The sequence below is a fragment of the Pelodiscus sinensis genome, chromosome 26, assembly GCF_049634645.1.
Source record: "Pelodiscus sinensis isolate JC-2024 chromosome 26, ASM4963464v1, whole genome shotgun sequence".
In the NCBI taxonomy this organism is placed as follows: Eukaryota; Metazoa; Chordata; order Testudines; family Trionychidae; genus Pelodiscus; species Pelodiscus sinensis.
The window spans coordinates 8,631,417-8,656,306 of NC_134736.1; the positions used below are offsets into that span (position 1 = coordinate 8,631,417).

The following is a 24,890-nucleotide window of genomic DNA, read 5'->3' on the forward strand; positions in this document are numbered from 1 at the left end:
CTGGCAGCTGGCACCCAAGGCAGAATGCGTGATCGGTGCCCCCACCTCTACAGCCCTCAATGGCGTGACATCATTTTAACGCGGCGCCCTAAGCGACAGCCAAGTCGGCCTATACGCACGGGCCACCCCTGCATCCAACCATCTGTTCTGCGAGGCTCCTGCATGGGGAGGGGATGTAAATAGCATATATCACAAATCATCTTCTCCCCTGCTAAAGGAAGGGTTAATGACCAGGAGGACTGGCTGACACAGGGGAAAGGCAGAGCTTTGGATTAGACACTGGTTCAAATCAGGCTCAGTTTGGAAATGAGCTGGGAGACCAGCATGGTCACAGGCTAGGCAGGAGCAAACTTTCCAAAGAACATGCCAAGAAACGGCCCCTTTGTGGTTAGACTAATCATGGACCAGAGTCCCATAAACTGATACTGCTGCTTTACATCAGTGGAACATCTGGTCCATTACTCCACCCCCTCCTCCCCACCTGGGACTTTCCAAAGTGAGGGATGGTTTTGTTCCAAAGAGAAGAAGTAAGACGTATGACGGCCTTGTACAGAACCTAGAAAGCCATTTTCTAAATGTAAATGACTAAGAAAACTTTGCATTCTTCATAACCGTGGCTGTCAGACAGTATTGATGGCTAACACGAAGGAATGTTTCAGCATCAGTATTGATGTCTGGAGTCTCCTGCTGCTTGTTTCCGTCCTGCATTTGTATTTTGTAATAGCTACATAAAAATATTGAGTGGAGCTCGTCAAAATGGGTAAAAAAATATGCCATGGCATCCCCTCCTCCTGCCCTTTTTGCACCATAATTATTCACTTCAAAAAACTCTGACCAGCTCTGGATTAGTCATTAGCATTTTATGGAAGACAAACAGTGCTGTAAACCGTGCACTTTATTTTCTTACATAAATACAAAGAGGGAGCTCAACAGCTGCAAAAAAATCAGGGAACAGCACAGCACTGAGGTGGGTTAGGCTGAGAGTGGGCTGGGCAGAATTCGTTTTCTCAGTGTTTATAATTGTGATGGATAACGTTGATGTCTATTTTTAAGCACTGGCTCTTGATTTGCCTCAATTCAAAATTTCACAAATTGGGGAAATGGGCGGGGGCTGGGAGTGGGGTGTCAGACATTGCCAGGTACCAGACAATAGTTACTTAATGACGGTGGATGTTGAGATTCAAAAAAATTAAAGCTTTTGTAGCTACTCAAGCAAAAAATTGTTAACAGTGCGTGTCGACTTGTACAAGTATCCTGAAATCGAGCTCTGGTAAGTTCTCAAAGTTCTGTCTGACGTTGCTTATCTGCATTGGTTAGAGTGTGTACCGTGGAATTCAGTTACTGCCAAAAACAGAACCCTTGCTAGTCCTGTTATGACTTACATGCAGTAATCACCTTCCCTGTATAACATGATAGCAATGAATAGCGTGTGTTTGTTTTTTACAGTTCGCCTTTCTTCACACAGCTCTGCTGGGAATCTGATACAGCCAGTCAATGGCTCCATCTGAATTCTTATATGCTGGGCAGCAGCATTTCTATAGGGGTCTTTTGGTTTTGCACAAAAAAGGAACGACATGTTTAGTGGCCGCAGACCCAAAACATTGATGGTCCTCAAATCCCTAAAGCTGTAGGAATATGGGGCTTTATGGCTAAATTAATTCTTGCCTCTGTTTTCTACCCACAGGCCTTTGGGGGATGTTCCTTTGGGGACAGGCCCAGAAAACAGCAAGGTGAATCCTATCAGCTGAGTAGCCTGGGAAAGGAGAAGTCGCCGACTCAGCAGTCCTGTGTATCGGAGAGTCCCTAGTCCTTCAGCGCCATCTGCTGTCTGCAAAGGTGACTAAGAGAAGACCAGACCCTTGTGCTATTGTTGGTGAGGCAGAGACTGCCTGGATGTGCAGGAAGACGCGTGAGGCTGGTTAGATTGAATCCATAGCAATCAAGGGCTCATGGGTTTAGATGCAAGTGGAAATGGGGAGGAGACTCTCCAGTCAATTGCTCCTAGGCTGGGCAATAAGGATGCAGCAGGGATGTGCCACTGACCCTTCCCCCGAGTTTGTGCAGCTCACTCTTGTGGGTGGCTCATGGGTCCCTCTCTCCCCATCCACAAAGGACAAGAGTCTGCGACAAGTGCGAGCTTGGGGATGTTGGTCCCTTCGCACACTCTAGAGCGCACTCTTAGCGCAACAGGTCCTGAGATCAGTTCCTGAAACTGACGAGATGGCGTCGCTACATTTGTAAATTGCTAGACAGAGCGGGGGAGGCCCTAGGAAGGACCAGGCATGACCCAGCGATGTGCCACCCCACCACTGCAGCACTCAGGGCTGGGCTCAGCCGGCCTCCCACATTCCCAGCACCTGCTGCTGGTCCCCCACCCCATCTACCTCTTGGGCCATCCTCTTGCCTCCTGCCATCCCTGCAGGAGCTCTGGCCTGTGCCTCTGAGTAGCTCTTAAGAGTGAAGGGGGGGAGGGAGAGCAGCTGCTGGCTCTGGCCACTGCACAGGTCTGGGCCTACGTGGTGTGTTGCTAACCTGCTGTGAAGCGAGGCCAGCAGCCCAGCTGAACAGACGCATCTCCAGTGAGCTCCAGCTTTGGAAACCAGAAGCAAACCTGGCTGCCAACAGACTAACCCCAAAGCCTCTGACTGTCTCATGCGGACAGCGACATCGCCCTCCCCGTGGTGTTACCTGAAGATGATGAAGTCTGGAAAGGGGCCATGGAGATGCATGGAGAAGGTTCCTTGCCGGTTTCCCTCTCCGTGCTAAGCCTCGGACTTCCACTGTTTGCAAGGAGGATCCCGGCAGCTTTGCTACTCTGAAGCTGGGACCTCTGCTCCTGCCACAGGTCCAAAAGAGCTTGGCCCAGGTTGGATACTGCCCCTTTGGGGAGCGATGCAACTGGCGGCAGTTTACAGAGACACGGGACGGTCTTTTCCAAGTGAGATCTCCCACTGGAACAGAGTGTTTAGGGTCATTAGGTTAAGAAGATAACGCAAACTTCTGTGCATGTGTAAGATGGCAGCGCATCCTGCCCACCTTACCCAGATGCTGAGGATTGATCTTGCTCTGGATCTTGTTTCAGTCTGCTCATCTCTCAGGACTTCGATTCCAGTCCTGTCGCCTGTTTCCAGGCCTCCCTTGGCTGGCAATAATGAGAAGTTAATGGTCCAGTTGATGGCTATGTAAGGAGGAAGGAGGGACCCAGGCCACCCACTGCTCTGGGTCCTGACCCAGAGACCCTCTGGTGACAGCCATTTTCTGCCCTCCATCTCTCCCCTTGACAGCTCCCATTCCCTGGGACCATTGCACCTTCCCAGTCCTTTTTATCACAGACAGAAGGTATCAGGCTGGAGCTTCTCTTGGGATCCCCTGAGCCTGCCCAGCATGGCTGTGTCCAAGGGGCGCTCTCTCTCTCTCTCTCTCTGCAGGGAGCTAGCTAGTCCTTGCTTGTCAAGGCCAGAGTGAGCTCCCCTCAACTCTGCAGCCTTTTGTAGGGCCCCACCAGCCCCTGATTGGCTGGTTTCTCCCTTCACCCTGATTGGCTAGGGTTATTCAGGCCCCCCCCCTCTGGCCTGCTTTTAATCCTTTCCTCACCAGAGTGGGGTAGCTGCCCACTACACCAACCTAGACAGGGGACTCTCACCCAGTCACTGCCTCTCTTACCTTCTGTCTCAGGAAAGCAAGAAAGCCCTTGCCCCACAGTGAGTAACAATACTGAAGGGGGTGGAGGGAAGCTGGAATATACGTATGTTTCTTAAAAATAGCACTGAGATTTCCTGCATTCTCTGCAGAAAGTTTTAACCCTTCCCTGCTTCTCATGCCCAGAGCCCCCAGTCTGTGTGCAACAAATCCATCCAGTGCCCACTTATGTCAGAGAATCTCCCCCTTTCAGAGCTGTCACTAACTGCCCCCTCCTCCCAGTGGCTGAGCCTCAAGAGAGAAGACAGGCTACTGGGCTAGATGGACCTTTGATCTGACCCAGTATGTCCATTCTTATGTTCCTCTGAGAAAAAAGGCCGATTCCTGGAGGCTGAGCTGCGGTGAGACACCTCCCCCCGGCAGTGTAAGCCATGCTGTGGGCTGGATAAAAGACTTTCATCCCCTGAAGATGTTGACCAGGCATGAAATTAACCAGCTTGAAATTAACATGGGAAATCATCTTTCACCAGCATGAAATTAACATGGGAAATCAAAACAGAACCAAAATGGCAGGACCCACCATGCTGACCTTTAGGAGAGTTGATTCTTTGCACTTGGCATGCAAAAGGCCCGGGGGACCCACAGGGAGCTCAGGGTCAGGTGCACGTTCCTGGGAAATCACACAGCCCTATTTGTTTGAAGCCTGCCGTGGTTCAAGCAGGTGCACGGGTGTAACCTTAAGACAAGTGCTGAGTAACTGTCACCTGGTTGGCAAATAATGCGCATGGTGCCTGGAGACGTTACCTGCAAATGTCACACTCCAAAGGGTGGGTTTGCTGAGACGCAGGGAGGCTCAGGAACAAGCGGCCATCAAACTGCAGCATCCAGCTGGTTTTCTGGGCCTCCGCTCATGCAGCTGCTCCAGCCCTGGGGTCCTCTGCTGCCACCACTCAGTCAGCTGAGTTTGCTCAGTGCCCTGCACTCCAGTAATGCGATGCAACCCTGCAGCCCCCTCCTCTGCTAGATCAGCCCTGCATCAGTGAAACACGCCTTGGCCGCCTTTCTCTGCACTCTGGGGCCATTCCTACCCTGCTAGGGGAGGAGAGGAGCCACCAGCCGCACTGCAGATGAGACCTGTACTACGGCCCCAACAGTCCCTGCCTTTGGGTCTGCTCTGATTTAATTGTCCCAACAGGCTCTTCCTTGTGTGCAGTGAGTGTAGGAATTAAAGTAGGGTGGGAGGCTCAGGACAGGGGTGTGGAGTGTCTGGGGGGTGCAGGAGTCAGGGGAGAGGGATAAGGGTGTGGGGGGAGCTTGGGCCTGGGATTGCAGCCATCATACGACCTGTCCACAAGATCCCTGGGACTGTCCAGGGTGGCAGGGACCGCATTGCCCGGCCACCCGAACACCAAGGCTGGGGTATTGGTGTGCTGTGGCCATGCAGCCCAAGGTGCTGGCAGCATCCAAAGCCCTGCCTCCAGCCAGCCAGTCTCTTATGGGTGCACCATCTTATTTTCACCTTTGTTTGTAGGCACTGGCAGCCACTGAGCTATCTAAGGCATGGATCTGAGAGAGTGTACTAGGAGAATGGGGCTACCAAGGAACTTGCAGTACCCAGCACGATCTCTGAACATAAGAACGGCCAGACTGGGTCAGACCAAAGGTCCATCTAGCCCAGTAACCTGTCTGCCGACAGTGGCCAATGACTGATGCCCCAGAAGGAGTGAACAGAACAGGTAATCATCAAGTGATCCCTCCTCTGTCATCCATTTCCAACCTCTGACAAGTGGAGGCTTGGGACACCATTCCTACCCATACTGGCTAATAAGTATTGATGGACCTAACCTCCATGAATTTATCTAGTTCTTTTTTAACCCTTGTTGAAGTCCTGATCTTCACAACATCCTCTGGCAAGGAGTTCCACAGGTTGGCAGCACACTGTATGAAGAAAAACTTCCTTTTGTTTGTTTTAAACCTGCTGCCTATTAATTTAATTTGGCGACCCTTAGTTCTTAAGTTATGGGAACAAGTGAATAAATTTTCCTTATTCACTTTCTCCACACGTGTCATGATTTCATAGACCTCTATCATATCCCCCCTTAATCTCCTCTTTTCTAAGCTGAAGAGTCCCGGTCTTTTTAAGCTGTCCTTACATGGCATGCTGTTCCAAACCCCTCATCATTTATGTTGCCCTTTTCTGAACCTTTTCCAATGCCAATGTATCTTTTTTGAGATGAGGTGACCACATCTGCACACAGTAGTCAAGGTGTAGGCGTACCAGGGATTTATATATAAAGGCGATAAGATATTCTCTGTCCCTTTTTTAATGGTTCCTAACATTCTGTTTGTTTTTTTGACTGCCGCTGCGCACTGAGTGGATGTTTTCAAAGGACTGTGGGCTCAGAGACCATCGTGGTAGGACGGAGGACAGTGCAAAGTGAGAGAAACCCCTTCTACTTCTGCAGTCACAACTGTTTCCACAGCTGATGGCCTTAATCTTTTCCCACCCCTGATCCAGGCAGGGCCAAAGAAACCCAGGGAACCTCATTGAACCATTAGATCCGGCCCCTGTTGGCTCCAAAGCCCAGGAGATGTTGCATGACTTTGAAAGGAAGAAGGAGACAATGGAAATGGCCTTGTAGCATGTGTAGCCACTGGCCCCCACAACAGCTGGGCGACAGGAACACGCTCCCTGGCTGCCGTGAAGCCTGCCCAAGACACGACTCCCGATGCACCGTGTTAATCTCAGCAGCACCCTGGAGCTTTTGCCAACGATCTGACAGGAGCAGAAACTGTTGGGAGTTGTTGATCCAGATTTAATACCAGCATGTGCCATTGGCACTGATGCTCTATGACTCGGGTAAAAGGATCCCATGGGGGGGGGGGGGGAGGATATGTTTTCCTCCTGCGTGATGGATGAACTGAACCTTACAGGGCTAGTCTGGGCTGCAGCGGAGGTTGCTCTCTTGCCGTGTTCATCACCTTGAATATTACGGCTGCACTGCCAATCCGTCTTGTCCGGACCGAATTGAAATGCACCAGCGGTCTGAGCTGTGAAACACTTCCACAAATGCCAGTGTCGCTCTGTCACAGCCAGCCCCCAGCCCCGCCGAGTGACAGCAGCGTTTCCCTGTGGGGTGCCCCCAAGAGCGGCATGCTTTCTGGGCATGGGGAGGTGGGCCAGGCGTTGCTAAGCGACTGCTCCCTTATCTATTCCAGGCGCCCAATGGACAGATTGTCGAGAGGAAGGCAAACCCGTCTGGCAGCCTCCTGACTTCGCTGGGAAAACAACAGCCCTATTCACTGTGACACGGTAGCTGCTGGCATTGTCTAGCCCAGGCGGGTGGTGTGAAACCCTCGCTATTTAATGGGAGGCCCGGGCGCTGCGCCTGTATCAGAGAGCAGCCGCTGGCCCCATGGAGCAGTGACTGTGAATTAGCTGCACGCTCTCACCCCTGAGCGCCGCTGTCATGGTAAGGAGCCTTTTATATCCTGAATGATCACTGGCTCTCTGGGACACGCAGCCGGGAGCCCAGCGGACCTAGGGGGCCTGCAGTTTGGTAGGGAAGTGGGGATCTCTGTGGGGTCCGTTCATGCGCCAGAGCAGGGGTTCTCAACCTTTGTTTTTCTGCACCCCTCCCTCACTCCCAATGTGCTATAAAAACTCCAGGGCTCAGCTGTGCCACAACTGGTTTTCAGCATATAAAGCCCAGACCGGGGTTAGCAAGCAGGGCAATTGCCCAGGGCTCCACACCACAGGGAGCCCTGCAAAGTGAGCTGCTCAGGCTTTGGCCTCAGTCCTATGTGGCAAGTTTTGTCCTGCAGCCGAACGGGGCAGGGTTCGGGCTTCCCTTTCTTCCCTGGGCCCAGGGACTCTAATGCCAGCCCAGCTCCAAGCTTCATGTGGGTAGCCCCCCCGAAACCTGTGTACAGCCCCCTGGCGGAGAACTTCTGCGGCTGCAGATCTAACACACCCTGACATTTGATGCCCGAGAGTAGGAGAATGGAATTGTGGGTTGGAAACGAGTGAAGAGCCCATAGCAAAGGGAAAGCCAAAGAGCTGAATGTTGTTCGGTTCTTCAGCGGGCATCCAGTCATTATCAGGGAGACAGCGTGTGTGCAGGACGTACATCAGCTGCATAAAGTACTTTATGTTCTTTCAGGGATCTTCTTACAGCTCTTTGGGGTACGCCGTAGTACAGCTTCTAGAGGGCAGCTTCAGCCTGCAGGGGGTGGAAATATTTCACAAACACATTTTTTGAACAAAATTAACATTTTAGGGAAACTTTGTTGTGGTCAAAAACTTGTTTTTAAACTTCGGGTGTTTTTCAGAGTTGGGAGTAGGGGGTTGCTTTCTTTCCCCCCTTTTCTTCCCCTTCCTTTAACAGTGGGAAAGGGGAGTGAGGGATTTATGTCGTTTCAGATTACAGAACAAGGAGCCATGGTCTCAAGTTACAGTGGGGGAGATCTGTTTCCCTAGAAGGGTGGTGAAGCACTGGAATGGGTTCCCTAGGGAGGGGGTGTCAAGTATCAGAGGGGTTAGTCTGAATCTGCAAAAGCGGCGAGGAGTCCTGTGGCACCTTATAGACTAACTGAAGTGTTGGAGCATCAGCTTTCATGGGCAAAGACCCACTTCGTCAGATGCATGTAGTGGAAATTTCCAGAGGGGGTGGAATCTCCATCCCTAGAGGTGTTTAAGTCTCGGCTTGACAAAGCCCTGGCTGGGTTGATTTTGTTGGGATTGGCCCTGCCTAGGGCAGGGGGCTGGCCTTGATGACCTCCTGAGGTCTCTTCCAGCTCTGTGATTCTATGATTCTAGTTTCACTGAAAAAACAACTGAAAAATATCAATGAACATTTTTTAAACAAAATGAAAATGTTTGTGGGTTTGAATTGTTTTCCCTACGAGCGCCCCCTGCGTATTGACCAGCTGTGTCCAGTCCACACCGAGCTGCCGGAGGAGTGCTCCAGTCTCCCATCCCACCCCCCAGTATCTCAGGCTTCCATTGAGAACAGAAGGAATGGCTCTTACCAAACTGCTCCAGCTTTATGCCTCTCCCTGAGAGCTCTCTGATCCGGCTCCTGAGCCAGCTGTTCCTTCTCCGTTCAGGGCCTCACTGGTGCAGCTCCTGCTTGGAGCATGCCCATTAGGGTCCCGTCCCTACGGGGTTTCCTCTAGGAAACCGAGAGAATCACGAGATTTTCATTGACTTTTTGGAGATTATTGGCAGGACCCTCTTTCAGCACAGCTGGACTCTGGCGCTGTAGGCTAGGGACATTGCGGTCGGTTGCATTGGGAAGGCACTTAGCTCCTAGGGTCTTACTAAACTGCATGGGGGAGAGCACACTGGCTATTTATCTTCCTAGCTAAGTGGGTTTTCAGGTCTGGACACAGCACGAGTGACAGGGCCATGAGCCACCTCCACCAGGACAGCTGGGGCCACCCCCCAATTATTTCTCTGCGGCCCCAGATTTGTACAGGTCTTTGTTTCTTTCCCTCTAGAGTCTGGGATCAATTGCCCAGGCCCCCATCGACCTACAGGGCCCCAGGGAGTCTGGCCAAAGCCCGGGGGCCAAAACAGAGCCGAGAGGAGAAGCGGGAAGGATACAGACCTCGGCAGGACATGGTGAGCTGTTCACGGGATGGGGCAGCCAAGGCAGCATGAGGGGGAAGGGGAGTTTCTCGGCTTCGCCAGGCACCCACAGAGCACACAGGACACAGACTGAGGCAGGACTGGCACCCGATATCTGCTCACATCAGTGTGGCCACACGGACCTGGCTTAGGCCAGGAGTTGTCGGAGACCAGGGGTCCTCACGTGGGAATCCCACAGTGGGAGAATCTCAGGCGACCGTCCGTCTCGCTCACCACAGAGCTGGCGGAAGCTGAGGCCACTTTCTCCAGGCCCCATGGTCTGCGCCCTCAGGGGCTGCGCTCCCCTTGTCAGCAGGCCGCAGCCCTCACCTCGCTTGGGAAGGAAAGTAGCCTCCTAAGCCTGACAAATCTGCCACCCCCTCGGCAGCCCCGGATGCTGCCGCTCAGACACAAAGCCGGCCCCTGCTGCTGGGAGGTACCAGCACAGAGCTCGGGGGTGGGGTTTGCAAGATCAAAAATGAGCCCTGGTAATGGGTGCCCCTCGGCCATTCTGCTGTCCCCTTCCCCCACCTCGTTATTCTCCAAGGGGCTGAGTGGTGCACAAGCCTTGGCCTGGCTCTCTGCCCCGAGGGGAACGTGAGGCCAGCAGGAACCACTCGGATTCTCTAAGCGAAGCGCCTGCAGCACATGCCAGTCGTGCTCCCTCGGCGGGGCTCTGTCGCATCAAGTGCTCAGCTCTCTGTTCCCCAATGCTGACCGGCTTCCCGGGGGGCTGCAGGCTGAGCTTCTTCCAGGCCTAGAGAGCCCTGCATAGAGGGTGCTGGAGGAGCCAGGCTGGAGGAGCCTCCCCACATCTCCTGGAGAAGGTCACTGTCCATTTCCCCTGGTTGGAGGGGTCCCCCCAGGCAGTCTCTTCTGCATTGCTACATGCAGCCAAGTGGGAGGGGTTCTCCAGGGTGTCAGGCTGAGGACCACGTGCTCGTTTGCACAGTGCAACATTGCACCACTGGCTCTGGTGCTCATGGAGATGGCCCAGGGTGTCTGTTGTGAGCGACAGACGTGGCAGGTGTTGCCTCTCCGGAGATGCAAGCGACTGTTCGTAAGTAGGCAGAGTGCCTGCTCCTGCTAAGCTGGCTTCTTCCATTGAAAGCAGCCTGCTGCCCCTCTGCCTTTGAGGGCGTTTTGTGCCCGGATGGATGGGGAAGGTTTCCTCGTGCGTTCCCACCTGCCATTTGCACCCCTGGGAGTCTCGTGAGGGATGGAGACCCAGGTGAATGGTGGGCAGCTGGGACAGTCCTCGGAGGAAGAGAGGAGACTTTGTGGTGAGCTACGGAGTTGACAAGGGGCTAGATAGGGCCCAGACTGGGCCATGGAGGAGAACACAACAAGACCCAGAACTTGTCCTGTATCCAACCTCCCCTCTTCTCTTCTTGTGTTATCAAGGTTCTTCCAACACGTCCCTGGAAAACCTCTGCCCCCTCCGGAGATGTCTCCTCTTGCTGGGGGCCATCGGGCTGCTGGCAGGGGTGGCTGTCGGACTGTGGCTCCTAGGTCTGTATCTCCCGGGGGGATTCCACACCTCTCTCGAACCTGCCCTTAGCCCCATGGCTGGAATGGAGAGTCAGGGCTTTGAGATCACACAAGCAATGAGCGAATGGTCATGAGGGTCCCAGCATCACAGGTGCCAGGCGTGGGAAAGCCCAGCTGCAAAGCCAATGGAAAGCGAGCACACAAGAGGCAGCACGGCGCCGTGGGCACTAGGGTGGGCCCTAGCCCCGGTCTGTCCTGGCCTGCTGTGTGACCCTGGGCAAGTTCTTCCTCTCCCGGAGCCTGTTTCCCACCCCTGCGTCCGTCTTGTCTGTTTCAGTGTAAGCGCTTGGCAGCAGGTACTGTGTGGTTTGTACAGCACCTTGCACAATGCAGTCTGATCTTAGCTGGGCCTCCCAGTGCTACTGTCGTGCAAATACTAGATTAGCCTCTGTGACGGCGCGTTGGGGGTTCCCCGTCTCCTGCACCCCGAAATGGCACCAACAGACTGCACCAGCCAGTGGAATTGAGGGTGGTTTATTGCTCCTCCAGCACAGCGCAGCACAGATGTAATCTGGTTACAGGAACTGGGGCTAAGAGGCCTCAGTGCCCCCCCTTGAGATAGGGGAGTCCCAGCCCCCTCCCCAGCTCCTTATTCCCTGCCTTCCAGATAGGAACTAACTCACCCTCTCCAAGCCCTGCCCCCCAGCCAGGGCAGCATTCCACCTTCCTTTGTTCCTCTCCATGGGGGGTGTCTGGCCACTGGTTCAACAAGTTTGGCATTACCTCTGCCTAGTGAGGTTTTCCCTGCTGGGTCTTGCTCCAGACAGCAGGGGTCACCACAGCCCAGCAAGTACCCCCACTACGTCACAGCCTCCTAATAAACAAAATCAACTGGAATCTCTCCATAGCCTTTGCATCAAATTCTACGGGTTTATCTAACTCCCTTGGGGCCAGTGCAGGGTTGTTCCCCATAGTATGGGCATTAGGGGCTTGTCTAGCCTGTTCCATCACATCTCAGTTCTTGTGCTTCCTTCTGAAGTGAAATTCCAGATGGCGCCCCCCTCGAACCAGGACTCCAGCCCGCTGCAGGACACGGAGTTGATCTCGATCTGCAGAGAGGCCGAGGAAGATGAGCCCACAGCTCCCAGGAGAGGTTTGGGGTCTTTACTCCCCACAGCCCCTGCTCTCCTTGCCGCCAGGAGCTGGGGGGAGAGGATGTATCCCCTGGTGCCGTCAGCTGGGCCTTTCGCTGTCAGCAATATATGGAACCACCCTACGATCTAGCCTGTCTGACCTCACAGCCAGCAGATTTCCCTTCCTCAAGGTCAAAGGCAAAGCAAAGAATGAGGCTGTCTCCGTGCCTTGACCTGCCCCTTTTTCCTTGTCAAGACAGACCAGAAAGTCCCCGTCCCCCCCTCGGTGCTCTACTTGTCTCCTTCAGCACTACCCAGAATGCTTTGCCACTACCTGGCAGTGCCACCCCCTGAATCCTGGGAACACATGGAAAGGAGCCAGGGGTGGTTTGCAATAGCCCCACAGGTTTTCTGGGGCACTTTGTGGGGCCAGACCTGGGGAGGAGATTCATCCCTCCTTAGACACCGGGACTTCACCAGGTTTGATTTTGGTCTCTGCCAAGAGCTGGTTGCAAGAAAGCTTGCAGGACGTGTTTAATAAAATGGCTTTAGTATCTTTCAGAATAAACACGGGAAACTTCTTGTTGGAAGTGCAGGTGGAAGGCAGGCCCGGCTGGCTCCTGGTGTGTCACGAGCGGTGGAATCTCTCCCTGGGGACCCTGATCTGCAGGCAGCTGGGCTATCTCCAGTAAGCGATGCTCCTCCCAGCAGAGACTCAGTCGGCCAGCCTCAGGCACACGACTTTGATTTGCCAGTTTTGCAACGATACTGCAAGAAATAACAGGATCCTAGCCCAGGACCATAGACTCACTGACGTTTATTTACTGGGGCTTAGAAACGGGGTCCCACAGTGCTAGACCCAGTTCTCCCCCTTTTCCTATTTTACCACTGGAAAAGGGAGGAATCTCCCAACATGAAACGATGTGGGGATGGAATTTTCACTGCAAAATGTAATTTTGTTCACTGGATATGTTTTAAAATGAAAAAAAAAATGAAAATTTCCAGGGAGGTGGGGGGAAAAATCTGCATATTTTTTTTTTGAGCCACGCTAGATGTTCCATAGCTCCTAGATCTAATGTCACTGTTCTCTTCTCCACTGCTGTTCTGTGGCTGTGCATTTTTCCTGCACATCACCATAGAGACAAGGGGGAGACTTTTGTGGCATAAATGATAAGCAGGACTCCTGGGTTCTAATTCTACCTCCTCAACCTTGTGGCCTTTTCCTCTCTGCCTCATTCCCCTCATCTTTCAAACAAGGATCATAATAGTCATCCGATCCCCAAGTGAGCATGAACTCATTCATGTTTGGAGTGTGTTGTGAGATCCTCATTTGGAAGGTATTAGCGAAGGACACAGAATTATTATTGTCTCCAGTTTGTACTCATATGCTGTTGACATTCCAGGGCTAGCAAAGGGGACTGCAGCTTCTGAAAACAGTTTAGTGAGGCAAGCAAACCTATCTCCTGATTCTGGGGTTAGCAGAGTGTCAAGTGAGGGTCTGGAGTATGTTCATTCGCAGTATTATTATGTAGCCACTAGATGTCCCTGTCTACTTTACAGTTCCAGTCAGGACGTTTCCTCTGGTAAATGAGAGAGACAAAACTGGAACTCAAGTTGTGCGGATGCCTGTTTTGTATTTGTAGTTAGTAGCCCTCCTGCGTAAGCACTGTGATTCCAAGAAACATGGCAGGGGAAAGGATTAGCCTTCCCAGTGTGTGGCTATGTCTACAGTGCCTGGTTTTTTTGGGGGGGTTTTTAAACCTTTTTCCACAGCACCTTTTCGTACCTTTTTCCACTTGTTTTTTCGGAAGGGTTTTTTCCGACATGTGGCCCATCTACATGGGGCCAAATGTCGGAAGAACCTCCTCTTTCGGAACATCCCTTATTTCTCATAAAATGAGGAATACAGGAATGCTGAAAGAACGTGCCCGCTTTTTTGGAAACGGTTCCAAAAAAGTGGACGTGTACCATGGACGTGGCAGAGTTTTTCCTGGGATACTCTGCAGTCTAGACATATCCTGTGAGAGCTAGTATGTTTAATCCTTTCATCTCTGTCTGAGCAGTGGCCAGAATTAGCATGTATAAACTACCGTACAATGGTTCTGTGCAGAAGAGAGGAAGAAAGTGACCATAAGAATGCAGTCATGTCAGGGGCATGGGTGAGCTCACTGATCTCTTGGCGGGATAGCCTGGACAGCCACTCACTCTGCGTGTAGGTGATGACGTTTGCCTTTGCTTCTGCAGACTCGCCCATCACAAAGGAGTGAACCTGACAGATGTCAAGGTGAACGATACCCAAGAGTTTGTTCAGATTGTGCCCGACCAGAAGAGCAGCATTGAAGCCATGTGGCAGGTCAGGTGGGTGACGGCGCTGGGGAGAGCAGGACTGGCATTGTGGGAACTGAACAGAAGGCCCTTTCCCTTCTGTCTTGTCTGAGGAAAACGTCTCCCTGGTTCTGGAGGTGACCGCCAAGCTCTGTGTCGACTCTGATCAGCAAATATGGAGGGAGGGAGAAAATCTGAACTGGCCACTCAGAGAAGTCCAATGGAATGGAATGGAAACAGCACAGTGCCTGCCCCGGCAGGAGCCACACCTGCAGGGAGGATCACAGCTGCCGTCACACCTCCACTTGCAGAGCAGACACCCCCTCAATACCTGCAGGGGAGCTGGCATACAGGCCTTTTCAGACAGGCCCGCTGGCCCTCTCAGGACAGCTCTGCTGCTGCAAAAACACACAACCTGCATCCTTGCACTTTCTACCCCTCATCAGCTCGTGTTTGCCAAGGGCTCTGCAGGTGAAAAGCCTTCGGCGGGCACCATGACAGTCCCCATCAGAATCCACATTCCAGGCCTCCTGAGGGAATCTGGCCTGTCACCATGCCAACGGGGGCTGCCAGGGAACCCCGGGATGGGCCATCTCTGTGTCTCATGGCTGCTGGGAACCTCATTGCTAACCCTGGTTCTGCTCTGGTGCAGGGGCAGCTGTGCTTCAGGGCGAATCGTGGCTCTGAAATGCTCCGGTAAGTGCGCTAGCCCCATCCTCAGAGAGCGCTGAACTCTCTCGCATTCCTTGTGCTGTTACAGATCCTCCGTTGTTAGGAAAAGCCCCAGGTCAGCTGGACACTGAGCACCCTGTTGCTCGACATGGGCCTGCTTTTCCTTTGAAAAGTCAGCGTCATTCCTCGCAGAGTGGCTTTCACAAACAAGCAGGCCCAGTGCTGAGGGGCCCACAAGCCGCGGAGTTACTCAGGGACGCAGCTCCAGCATCCCTATGGTAACACGCCTGCACCAACCAGCCTGTCTGGAGGGCAGGAAGGTTTGGCTTCCCATTGGGCTGTGGAGCAAAATAGAAGGTGGGTTTGCAGCTCCTGGAGTTCGCCTTTGCCCATGTGATTTCACAGCTGGGGTTTGCTTGCAGCGGCAGCAGCAACATGGCCTTCAGCCCCCAAACCCTCCTGTCCTTATGACCCATCTCGTGGGTAAATAGCAGCAGGTGCAATGAGCACCCCCTCCCCAGTATTGGTCTCACCGCCTCTGCTTGTCAAGGAAGGAAGCTGTGGCCCTAAACTTGCCCCGTGAGGCCCCGGGCTATTTCAGGGCGAGCGGCAAGGTGCAGACCTGAGAACGCGCAGGTGGAGAGGTGGGAATCCTGCATTCTTTGCTGTTTTCTCTCGCTCCCTCTCAGCTCTGGCTGAGCAGTACTGAGTGGGGATATCACTACATGGAAGAGACTTTGCTTAGGACCTGGGGTGGCAAGGCAGAGGCTAGCTCGGAGCACACAGAAGGGTGAGTGTGGGTTTCTCCATGTTATTTCTCATGGGGAGCAGTACAGGTGACAAAAAGCAAAGGAGAAAACAGGGGTCACCCTGAATCCCTAACAGCCTGTGGGGGTGACCCAGGCACTGGGATGGAGCATAGGTGGGACAGGGTCTGGGGTAATACTGTGGAGCACAGCTGAGAAGCAGGAGCATACACGGGATGATTCCTGCCGGCTGGTCCCTTCTCTGCAGCCTTGCCTTCTCCTTTTCTTTTCTTCCCTTTCCAGCCTGTGAGGTCGGCTGCTTTTCTCCTCCAATTCCAGTGCTCAAAGACCCGCTCTGTCTGCCTGCAGCCCCAAGTCAAAGCCCAGCCCAGCTCAGCTCCTGGAGAGGGCCGGGTTTCTCTGACCGGTGAGGTGTTTGCGGCTCCAGGTTCATGTCTCTCCCCCTTTGCAGAGTGTGGCGTGCGCTCCAGGGCAGCCCGGATCGTTGGCGGAAGTGAAGCCCCGTTGGGACGCTGGCCATGGCAGGTCAGCCTGTACCTCAACTCCAGACATGTCTGTGGCGGCTCCGTAGTGGCGCGCAACTGGATCGTCACGGCCGCTCACTGCGTGCACAGGTGAGTCTGGGAGCAGCAGGGCAGGAGGGCTGAGGGGGCAGCCTTGTGCAGGGCATGGCTTTTCCCCTGCATGGAAGGTGGTGGGGAATTGGCCACCCGAGCTATACCGCATCCCCAGAGGGACAGGTGAGTCATGTCTCTGCCCAGTTACAGGCTGCCCCACGTCTCCAGCTGGCTGGTCTTTGCCGGGATTATCACCCACGTGTCCGTCAAACAGCAGGCCGGGGCAGCGGTGGAGAAAATTATCTACCACCCCCGCTACGACGACCGGAGTCACGACTATGACATCGCACTGATGAAACTCACAGCACCCTTGAACTTCTCCGGTGAGAACTTACTCTGCCACCATCTCCCCCTTTGCAGGGTGGGGGATCCCCATGGGGAGGCCCTGGCTTCCCTTCCCAAAGGGACTGTAACAGGGCCACCCCCCTAAGGGTCTGATTCCCACCCTGGTGGCTTGTGCCGATCCTGGGGCAATGCCAGCAGCGGGGTGGAGAAAGCTTTCCCCAGGCAAGCCATGAGGCTCTGGTGATGGCACAGAATGCTCACAGACCTTGTCTCCCATGGCAGCGTGAAATAAGTGGGCCGATATCTAAAGAGCAGGGCTCTGGCTGCGCGGGTCCCAGCGGGAGCAGCGCTCTTTGGAGAACGTGGCCCCCGGAGCCAGGGGAGCAGAGCAGCAAAGGAATTTCACTCTCGATCGGTGCTGTGCGCTACGAGGGCCGTGCCGAGCTGGTGCTGCTCTAACACGCCTCCCTCTCTCCAGACGCCATCCGTGCGGTGTGTTTACCGCTCTCCCGCCAGGATTTCCCCCACGGCACCCGCTGCTGGATCTCCGGCTGGGGCTACACCAGCCCTGAACATGGTGAGCGGCTCCAGATGGCCTGGCGAGTGGTCTGGGGGCTCCTTCTTACCAGGCAGATGAGCGAAGGCTGCGTGTCACCGGAGGGGACGTCTGAGTCACCAGGAGAGCACTGAGTTCTGAGCTGCGACTCCCCTGCCGCCCTCAGTCCTGACCCACAGCCCCTGCTACTATTGCAGCCTAGGGCTCCTTGCACATCTACAGCCCTAGCCCCGATCTGCAGCCCTCCCCCCAACTTCTCCCCTCTCCTCCTCCCAGCACCCAGAGCCCTAGGGCTGAAGCGTCTCTGTATAGCTCGGCATCCCGCTGTGCCTTGAGCACAAACCCCAGCATTTAGCCCTCCGGCTGCAGTTCATCTGTCTCTCTCCTTTGCCTTCCTCTCCCCCAGCTCAGGTGGCTGAGATCCTGCAGGAAGCTGTGGTTCCCTTAATCAGCACCAAGAAATGCAACAGCTCCTGCCTGTACTCTGGTGAGCTCACCCCCAGGATGCTGTGTGCCGGCTACCTGGATGGGCAAGCAGATGCCTGCCAGGTAAGAGCAGGGAGAAAACATCCCCTGTTGTTAATAGGCGGGGGTGGGGGTCGGGTCCTTTCCCTCACTAAGGAACGGTGCGATGCTGCCACCCTGGGCTGGATCCCACCCGGGGTCTGTCACGGACATGCAAATGGGGGAGAGGGGGAGAGGACACGGCAGGAGCATGCTCAGTGCAGCACACAGAGGGCAGGGCAGGGGTGTGGAAAGGGGGAGGTGGGAGGGTCTTGGGGGCAGAGCAGGGGCACGTGGGGCATGTGCAGAGCTACTGAGAGGCTGCTGGTGTCAGGGTAAGGGCGTCAGGGCATGAGGGGGTTTGCTCAGGCCTTCTGCCAAACCCGGGAGGGCGTTTCAGGGTGTCAAAGGTGGGGAGGGAATGTGGCAGGAGTGTGCTTGGGGCTGCCTTCATCCTGGGGAACAGCGGGTCACTAGAATGTGTAGAGGGGCAGCCGTTGCTGAAGTTGAGGTAAATGCTCCTTTATTACAGGCAGGGCAGCTGTCCACCCCTCCCTACGCACCAAGCGGCAGCCAGTGTGTGTTTCCTCTGGCACTCAATTCCTCCTCCTCAGCAGTTGCTCCTAGCGATGGCCAATGCTGGATCAGTTCACACCCTGCACCCTCCATCCTGCACTCGCAGTCCCTTTGCTTTAGGACAGATAGGCACAGCCTGGCGTCCTGTTACGATAGGCTACTGCATGAGTCTTGGTTACAGGCTTGTCACCCTGTTTTCTGCACGGCCACCAGTCCCCGCTGGAGACAGGCCCGTAAGCAAGGCAGATCCTTGAGGTGAAGCTACAGCATCTCCTTAGGGGGGCTAGGCTCAGAGCCACAAACAGAGCCTGGCGCCTAACTCCTGTGGGTTTGTCTAGGAGATAGGGGTCTCACTTCATTTGTTCTTCTGGGCCTTAGGGGAGCAGCATCTTTGGTCTGGCTATTCATGAGGGATGGACCAGGCCAGGGAAAACCCCACACAACAAAGGCAGCCTCCGGCTGTTGGGCTTCATTGCTGTGCTGTGTTACAGCAGTGCGGGGAACAGCACAGAGGAAGAACTCTCCACTGGGCCCAGTACCCTCCTGCAAGCTGTCTGCAAATCCCAGCTTCTGCTCCTTGGACGCCGTCCCGCAGCATCTCCCCAGAAGGGAAGGGGGGAGCATTTTGGTCCAGATTCACAAAGGCGTTTTGCTGCTGCGCTCCCATTGATTCAAACCCTTAAATCCCTTTGCAGATCTGTGGGGCCAGGATTGAAAATGGCCAGTAAGGTACTTTGGGATCCTCTGCCTGAGGGAAAGGGAGTGGGGAAAATCAGGAGGAGTAAAGCGACATAACGGAGCTGGGTTAGCGATCTTCATGCCACGGGGACCTGCTGGCAGCTCTGCTCTGCCCCTTGCTGCATCGCAGCCTCTGGCCAGGCTGGTAGCGCCTACAGGGCAGGGGCAGCCCTACAGGGCAGAATCCCACCCCTGTGCTTTGTGGAAGCACTGCCCCCCCCCCCGGTGACACTTGCTCTGTCTTGCAGGGAGACAGTGGGGGGCCGCTGGTTTGCCAGGATGAGCTCACCTGGCGCTTAGTGGGCATCGTCAGCTGGGGCACAGGGTGTGCTGAGCCCAACTCCCCAGGAGTTTACACCAAGGTGGCCGAATTCCTGGACTGGATTTATCACATCGTCGAGGTGAGGGAAGCAAATGGACAAAGGGTGGACCTCCGGGGAGATGCTAGAACTCCGCAGGGGGCTGGTTCACTAGCTCTGTCATTCTGGCTACTACCCAATACAGTACTTAACAATCTGCCCCTTTAGCTAATTCTACCCCAGGAGAAATTCCTTCCCCATCCCTGCGACAGTCTCTTGCTTTGCAGGAGACATTTATAAGGGGCTGGAAGGGAGATGGGCTTTAAAACACCCTGCCATTACAGATGTAGTGCATCTCCTGGGAGAGAGCCAACTGCTGTGTGCTCTGCAGCAAGAGCCTTCCAGAGGGAGGAAATCAGACACACAAGCCTGCTTCCCCTGCGTTTGGTAGCAGAGAGCTGAGAAGCAGAGTGGCTTCAAAAGCCTTGGTGTTCCTCATAAAAAAAATTGGTGTTTCTTGGTCTTAAAAAGTTTAAGAAACACGGCCCTACAGTATGTGAATTGCAGACAAGGCGGGGAGCATGGCTGGTTTATGAAAGAAAATTGCCATAAAGCAGCTCAATTTTCTGATTTGTATGAAAATATTTCTATGGATCTCAGGGAACACTGAGCTTCAAATACAACTATCCCCCTCCATTTACATAGCTTACCAGAACAAACCCCAAACCCTCACGTAACAGGATTTTAATTCTTGCTTCCAAATTAACCATATTCACCCTTGTGATTCTAGCATTTGGGGGATCTCCCAAAGCACAGAACTGATGCAGCTTGTTGTCTGTTCTTTCAACAGAGCCACTAGGAACATAGCAAGGGGGTTGACTTAAGGAGCAGAACCACATGCCAAGCAAAGAAGAGTCACTATGGCGCTTTGTCCCAGTTCCTGTGTAGTGAACGTGAATCAGCATCAACTGACTGAGGGAGCTGACAGGCCGGCCTGTTACCAAGTGTAGGGTCTAGTCTCTGCTCTAGGGCGTGGGGCAGCTCCCCTGCTTTGTGCTTGTTGTAGCTATTCCATGTTAATTCATTAGCGTTTGGGCAATGGCTGCCACACCCTTTCTGCTCTAGTGCAGGGGCTTGGTGCCATGTTTGGGCTGTGTCTTTGGGGTGGGGGGGTGCATTCAAATACCTTTCCTGTGTTAAGCAGGGCTTTCAAGGGGGTGTCAAACACAGTCCTGCTGCACAGTCTTGCCTCATGTGCCTTGAGCAATGTGGGGCTTGCTTCACCTTGCCTGTGGAAACTGTTCCACTTGCATTCAATGCTATTCACACCAGCACCGTTTTTTTAGACTTCCTTGGGAGCCTGGTGGCTTGGCTCTGGGCTAGTACTGAGACAGGTGTGGGTTTGATTTTACCCAGCTACCTCATCTCTAAAAGTCATTGGCTTGCCCAATGAAGCTCTTCCACTTTAAGTGTGCTGTGAGCCAGGCTTCTCGTTAACCTCACTCTCTAGTCCAGTGGTTAGGATACTAGCCCAGGCTGTAGGAAACCCTGGTTCCAACCTCTCAGCTGTTTGGCAGTGGTTTGTGCTGCGCTCCCTTACCTCCTATGCAACCATCCTTTGCAGTGCACCATCCTTGTCCCCACCCCCTCTCTTTCTCAAGAGGCTGCTGACTTCTATCACGCCACCAAGCCAGCTATTGGAAGAAAATTACCACAGACAGCTCCTACTGAAGGGGCCTGGACAATGAGTCTTTCAAACACATGCACAATGTTTCTCGCAAGTCTCATGCTTACTGGCATGTGGTCCTACAACAACCAGAGGTTCATTTTGCAACAACTTACCAAGAGTCATGGTGGATTCTTCAACACAGACAGTGTCTAAATCCAGACTGGGTGTTTTCCTAAGGGACCTGCTCGAGGAATTGTTGGGGGGCACTTCACTGGCCTGGACCATCCATGAGGTCAGGCTGGGTGAGCACAGTAACAGTGGTGCCTTCTGGCCCTGGAATCTGTTGATGCTTTTTGGCTGCTGCACCAGCAACGTTCTCCAGTCTGTTCACCTTCATTCGCTGCTGCACTTCCTCCCCTGGTTGCCAGGGAGGGCTGTTTTGAAAACCCAAAAGACACACCAAGGTAAAAATGCCACCCTGGTTATTCTATCCAGTGTGCAGCTTTACAGCCCTTCAGAGGCAGGACATGGCAACCGGGAGTCAGGGATATCATCTTTGAATTCTAGTGCCAGGAGGAGGTTTGGTAGGTCTGTATAAATCTGACAGTCAATCCAATAGTAGCATTTGCCAACAATAACTGGGCAGGTACCCAGATTCACCTACTACTGGACAGACCCAACAAAGAAAACAACATAATGCCACTAGCCCCCATCGAAAAACCTCTCCTACACATCGTCAAGGATCTACAGTCTATTCTATTGCTCTCATAGGCCTTGGGAGGCAGGCCAGTCCTCACTTACAGATAGCCCTCCAGCCCGAAACACATACCCCAACCACACATCCCACAACAGAAACACTAACCCAGGAACCAAACCCTGCGGCAAACCCCGTTGTCAACTCTGTCCGCACATCTACCCTAGTGACACCATCATAGGACCTAACCACGTCAGCCCTTCCATCAAAGGCTAGTTCACCTGCACACCAACTAACGCAGGGGTCAGCAACCTATGGCTCATAAGCCAAATATGGCTCACCAGGGAGCCAGATATGGCTATTCTGGAGCTCCAGCTTAGCTCCCACAGCTCCCTCTGCAGCAGGGAGTCAGTGCTGATGCTACAGCTTTGACTCCCTGCAAGATTGGCACGCCAGCGCCAGCTTCCTGGTGGGAAGCGAGGAGGGAGAAAGCTCCGAGCCTTCTCACCAGATCTGGCATGCAGGGAACAACATTCCTTCCCCCAGCTGGGGAAACAACCTTGCAGGGACGCTCTTCCTGGAGGCTTACCCCTTTGTCCCCATTGGCCAGAATCCAGCAAATGGGAACAGTGGGAGACAGTGTTACATGGTGCCTGCGATGCAGCATGAAAGCAAGTAAGTGCTCCCCACCTCCTCATGCCCAGATCCTACACCCCCAACCCCCTCACTCATGCCCCACTGAGACCCTGCACTACCAGCCCCTTTACTCCCCCCCTGCCAAGACCCCTCCCCCAGCCAGACACCCTGCCCCCAGCCTGCTCCTGTACCCTATCTCCCACCTAGACTTCCCAACCTCACCCCCTCCTATACCCCACTTCCCATTCAGATCCTGCACCCCTATCCCTATCCCACTCACTGGCAGCCCTGTCCTGCACACTTAACCCTCCATTTTTGGCTCCAACCCAGAGCCTACAGGGGCCCACAAAATCCACTAACCCTGGAACCCCAGAAGAATATCTGGGTTCTGAAGCACCAGAGGAGTGAGGTGTTTCAGTTGGGGGCCATATCAGTGAGGGGTGGGTATTCTGGAGGTTTGTTTTGTTTTGTTTCTCGCTTGTGTGGTCCCCATTGATTTTTCTGTGGGTCAGTGGCCCCTGACCCAAAAGAAGTTCCCCACTCCTGACATAAATAAACACAATGTTGAAAGCTTTTGTGTTGGACATAATATTTTACTTTATTTAAAAATGAAGCCTGGCCAACAAGTTCCCAATTGGGGCCCAGTGCCCATCTGGCTGCAGCATCGTAACACTCCTACACCACCCCACATCCCAAACCTGAGCCCATCTTACACCTGAACCCCCTGCCACGAGCCCCTCATGTACCTCAACCCCGATTCCTGCACCCCCGCATCCGCAGCCCCCTACCATAACTCTCCTGCATCCCACACACACCCCACCCTTGTGCCCTGGGTCCAGCATACACCCAAACCCCTGGCCCTTAGCCCTTTGCCATAAGATTGACAGAAGACAGCCTGAATGCGTACATGAAGCTGGATTTGACCAGTTATGATGTAAACTTCAAAGAAACGTGAAAAGCTGCAACAGCAAAAGTCCCGTTAAATCTGTGAGTACAATGTTTCATTTATGCTATTATTAATCATTATGTCAATTATCAATAATATTAAGTTGTATATTTTCAGTCATGCAAATGGGCACTCTTATACGGCTCTTTGTTGACCATTGGTTCTGAATTTTGATGTAGTTTGGCTCTGGTTTGAAAAGGTTGCCGACTCACCCTGTGCTAATGGGATCGTGTGCCCTCTGCCATGAACATTAGACAAGCTGCACTGTCTCTACACAACAGAATGAATGGACACAAATCAGACATCAAGAATGGTAACATACAAAAACAAGTGGGAGAACAGTTTAACTTGTCTGGGTACACAGTTAAGACCTGAAAGTTGTCATCTTCAAACAAATAATCTTCAAAAACAGGCTGTAATGTGAAACTGCTGAGCTGGAATTCATATGCAAACTTGATACCAAAAAATGGGTCAGAATAGGGACGGGGAATAACACAGTCATTACCATAAGTAATTATCCACTTTAGGTATTCTCACCTTCTTATCCACGTACCCCTTATTGAATTAATTAGCAAGGAAAGTTTAGGTTGGACATTAGGAAAAATTTCCTAACTGTCAGCATGGTTAAACACTGGAATAAATTGCCTAGGGAGGTTGTGGAATCTCCATCACTGGAGATATTCAAGAGCAGGTTAGACAGACATCTATCAGGGATGATATAGACTGTGATTGGTCCTGCCATGAGGGCAGGGGACTGGACTTGATGATCTCTCAAGGTCCCTTCCAGTTCTAATATTTTATGATTCTATGATTAATTCTGATGGAACATTCCCATATCTGTATCTCTACCATCTGTTTCCTTAGTATTTCACTTAATTTATCTGATGAAGGGTACGTCTAGACTACATGCCTCTGGCGACAGAGGCATGTAGATTAGGCTACCCGACAGAGTAAAATGAAGCGGCGATTTAAATAATCGCCGCTTCATTTACATTTACATGGCTGCCGCGTTGAGCCGACAAACAGCTGATCAGCTGTTTGTCGGCTCAGCGCGATAGTCTGGACGCTCCCCTGCCGACATCAAAGGGAGTTGTCGACAACCCAGGTATGCCTCCTGGGATGAGGCATACCTGGGTTGTCGACAACTCCCTTTGATGTCGGCAGGGGAGCGTCCAGACTATCGCGCTGAGCCGACAAACAGCTGATCAGCTGTTTGTCGGCTCAACGCGGCAGCCATGTAAATGTAAATGAAGCAGCGATTATTTAAATCGCCGCTTCATTTTACTCTGTCGGGTAGCCTAATCTACATGCCTCTGTCGCCAGAGGCATGTAGTCTAGACGTACCCGAAGTGAGCTGCAGCTCAGGAAAGCTTATGACATAATAGAATTGTTAGTCTTTAAGGCTACGTCTACACTGCGCCGCTATTTCGGGATACCGGAAGTATCCTGAAATAGCTATTCCACATCTTTAAAGCAGCCCGTTATTTTGAAATAGATTTTTCTATACAGATTTCAAAATAGATTTTGAAATAATGGGCTCATTATTCCGGTGTCTCTGGAACCCTCATTCCACAAGGGTTAAGGGACGTTTCAGAACAGTGCTTTATTTCGAAATTACCTTGAAATAAGCTATGAAAATTGCATAGCTTATTTCAAGGTAAGGATGCAGTGTAGATGCACCCTGAGGTGACACCAGACTCATTGTTTTTGT

The 24,890-nt window shown here is 53.0% G+C and overlaps 1 protein-coding gene across 4 annotated transcripts in view; it reads left to right on the top strand.

The window, feature by feature from the left end:
- Positions 1-23,917, top strand: part of TMPRSS5 (transmembrane serine protease 5) — a 245,206-nt gene extending 221,289 nt beyond the window's left edge. For 2 of the 4 annotated variants that reach the window (XM_075909413.1, XM_075909415.1), the window contains 14 exons: positions 1,685-1,836; positions 5,171-7,112; positions 9,142-9,265; positions 10,676-10,783; positions 11,802-11,915; positions 12,448-12,583; positions 14,140-14,253; positions 14,873-14,916; positions 16,111-16,273; positions 16,421-16,599; positions 17,040-17,138; positions 17,524-17,666; positions 19,184-19,336; positions 20,085-23,916. In XM_075909413.1, the coding sequence (XP_075765528.1) occupies positions 7,110-7,112; positions 9,142-9,265; positions 10,676-10,783; positions 11,802-11,915; positions 12,448-12,583; positions 14,140-14,253; positions 14,873-14,916; positions 16,111-16,273; positions 16,421-16,599; positions 17,040-17,138; positions 17,524-17,666; positions 19,184-19,336; positions 20,085-20,093 (1,389 nt within the window). In that variant the 5' untranslated portion in view covers positions 1,685-1,836; positions 5,171-7,109 and the 3' untranslated portion in view covers positions 20,094-23,916. Of the gene's footprint in view, positions 1-1,684; positions 1,837-5,170; positions 7,113-9,141; positions 9,266-10,675; positions 10,784-11,801; positions 11,916-12,447; positions 12,584-14,139; positions 14,254-14,872; positions 14,917-16,110; positions 16,274-16,420; positions 16,600-17,039; positions 17,139-17,523; positions 17,667-19,183; positions 19,337-20,084 lie in introns of those variants that run through there. The other 2 variants (XM_075909414.1, XM_075909417.1) reach the window with 2 other exon arrangements.
- The last annotated feature ends 973 nt before the right edge of the window (positions 23,918-24,890 follow it).